This window comes from Morus notabilis, unplaced genomic scaffold (assembly GCF_000414095.1).
Source record: "Morus notabilis unplaced genomic scaffold, ASM41409v2 Scaffold7503, whole genome shotgun sequence".
NCBI classification, from domain to species: Eukaryota; Viridiplantae; Streptophyta; class Magnoliopsida; order Rosales; family Moraceae; genus Morus; species Morus notabilis.
In genome coordinates, this window is record NW_010366227.1 from 1 (window position 1) to 2,034 (window position 2,034).

Genomic DNA, 2,034 nt, shown 5'->3' on the forward strand with positions numbered 1-2,034 from the left:
TTTAAAAATAATTTGGTCTTTTCACAAGTTAAAATTAAATTTTGACCGACAAAAGATACAGATTTATGTATTAGCTATAATTTGAATGCTTATTTTTTATGAATTAAAAAACGATTGTATACTTCTAATAAAATATAATATAGGGTATAAAAAGATAAATAGCCCTAAAATTTTTAAAATTGTGTGTGATTGGATAAGGACTTTAGACTAAAATGTGTCTTTTTCTTTTTTCTTTTTAAATTTCATTTACGAAGTAATTATAATCGGGGAGTTGAAAACAATTTAGACAAGATATTGCCAGCCGAACTAATTCGGATTAAAGCTTTGATTAATATGAAATTAATCATACAAAAATCAACCAATCCCAGCCCTGCCTTCAACAGGACGATCGAGCAAGAAACACTCAACACAATGTTGAATGCTATTACAGAAATCACTTGTGATTCACTCAATTATTGATGCAATCATTTTGAATTAATGTTAATTTATTCAAAGTGAACAAAGAAAAGTGACTTTTGAATTATATATAAAACAAAGAGTTTAAGAATTTGGGAAATTGTATAAATTCTTAGCTTGGTCTCTAAGAGAGCCATGGCCAAAAGTGAACCCACCACAATATAACAATCATAAATAGTATACGTATATAATTACTTTAATATGGAAAAAAAAGTTTGGTTTGTGGGAATAAAAACTAATGACCCTCAAAAAACGACATTCAATCAACAATAGTGTATTAGTGGCAGGTTGAATTGCACAGTTTAACCAAACTAACAACTCTCTCCAACACACCCACTATTCATATAATTATAATTTCCTTTCTTTCTCTTCAAATGGTTTTATACCAAACTTTTATAACATTTTTCTCACACTATATCATTCTAGCTTGCCCATAAAGCCAAAGCCAAAGAGAAGAAGTGGTACTACTTTTCAGATTTTCTGTCTTTTGTTATAAATAGGTACTGTTTTTTTTGGGATAAGCCATTTTAATTAGTTTGGTTTTATCATTTGATCAGAAGGGTTGTGGCTAGATTACTACAATGAGATCGGATCGCGTTGAGAGATTTGTTGTTCTTCCTTTTGCCATCGGATGCGCCTCCGAATCGAGCATTGCTCTCGGGAAAAGCAGTACTACTAATCAAGTGAAGAAACCATGTCATGATGAAGAACAAAAACCAACGAGTATGTTGTTTTGATCGTTCTCTTAATCATTACTCTCTCAGGATCTTGTTTCTCTAGTAGAGAATTTGATGATATATTTAGGTTCTCTTTTATATATTTTTATTTGGTGTGTTTTCTAAGGAAGACCAGAAACAGAAGAAAGTTCATTGTCTCAAGTGAAGAACAAGAGGAATGGTTTCATCAGTTTCCTGACTCTACCAAAGCCTTATATTTCCGGTGGCATACAGAGATTGATCCGAAGCATCAAAAGTTTGTCTCAGATATTTGGTAAGTAAAATCATGCTTTTCGTTTCCTTCTTTTTTTTTTTTTTGAAAATAAATAAAATAAGTGCTTCAATTTCAACAATGTTGAATAATTTTGTGCATGCCCAGATGGCCATTTTCTGAATTTATGCACCTAGAAAGTTGGTTTTTCTTATTAGTAGAGGATGATGGCTTCTATTCTAGAATGTTGGGCAGTACTTTGTGGGCATGTGAATGATTTTTCCTCTCATTCATTTCTTCTCTTTCTTTCTCGGGAGAGTTCTATGGTAGGGTTTGAAAAAGTAAATACCGATAGGTCTCTTTTTCAATCGTCATAAGATTTTGCATACTTTTTTATTTTAATGTGATTTTGACCACATCTAATGGTCAGAAACGTGTACTCACCTTTACCATTAAAAGACCTTTCTAGTTCTTGTAACTTTTTGTATAGATTTCAAGGGCTTGTGGAAGAATTTACGTGTGTACATTTCTAAATGCTCGATGCTATTAGAATGATCAAATATTGCATTGAAAACAAGTATGTGGTATGTGTTTTTGATGAATCGAGGACATCTGATTGCTTGATTTCAGAAAGGAAAAAAAAAAAAAAAA

The 2,034-nt window shown here is 31.5% G+C and overlaps 1 protein-coding gene across 1 annotated transcript; it reads left to right on the forward strand.

Moving 5' to 3' along the window:
• Positions 1-846: 846 nt before the first annotated feature.
• LOC112093887 (CRIB domain-containing protein RIC4-like) lies at positions 847-1,446 on the forward strand (the record flags this gene model as incomplete). The annotated part of the gene is made up of 3 exons (XM_024173362.1): positions 847-917; positions 1,014-1,179; positions 1,300-1,446. Coding segments are annotated over exons 2-3 (289 nt in total), but the record flags the coding sequence as incomplete, so codon positions are not given.
• Positions 1,447-2,034: the final 588 nt, after the last annotated feature.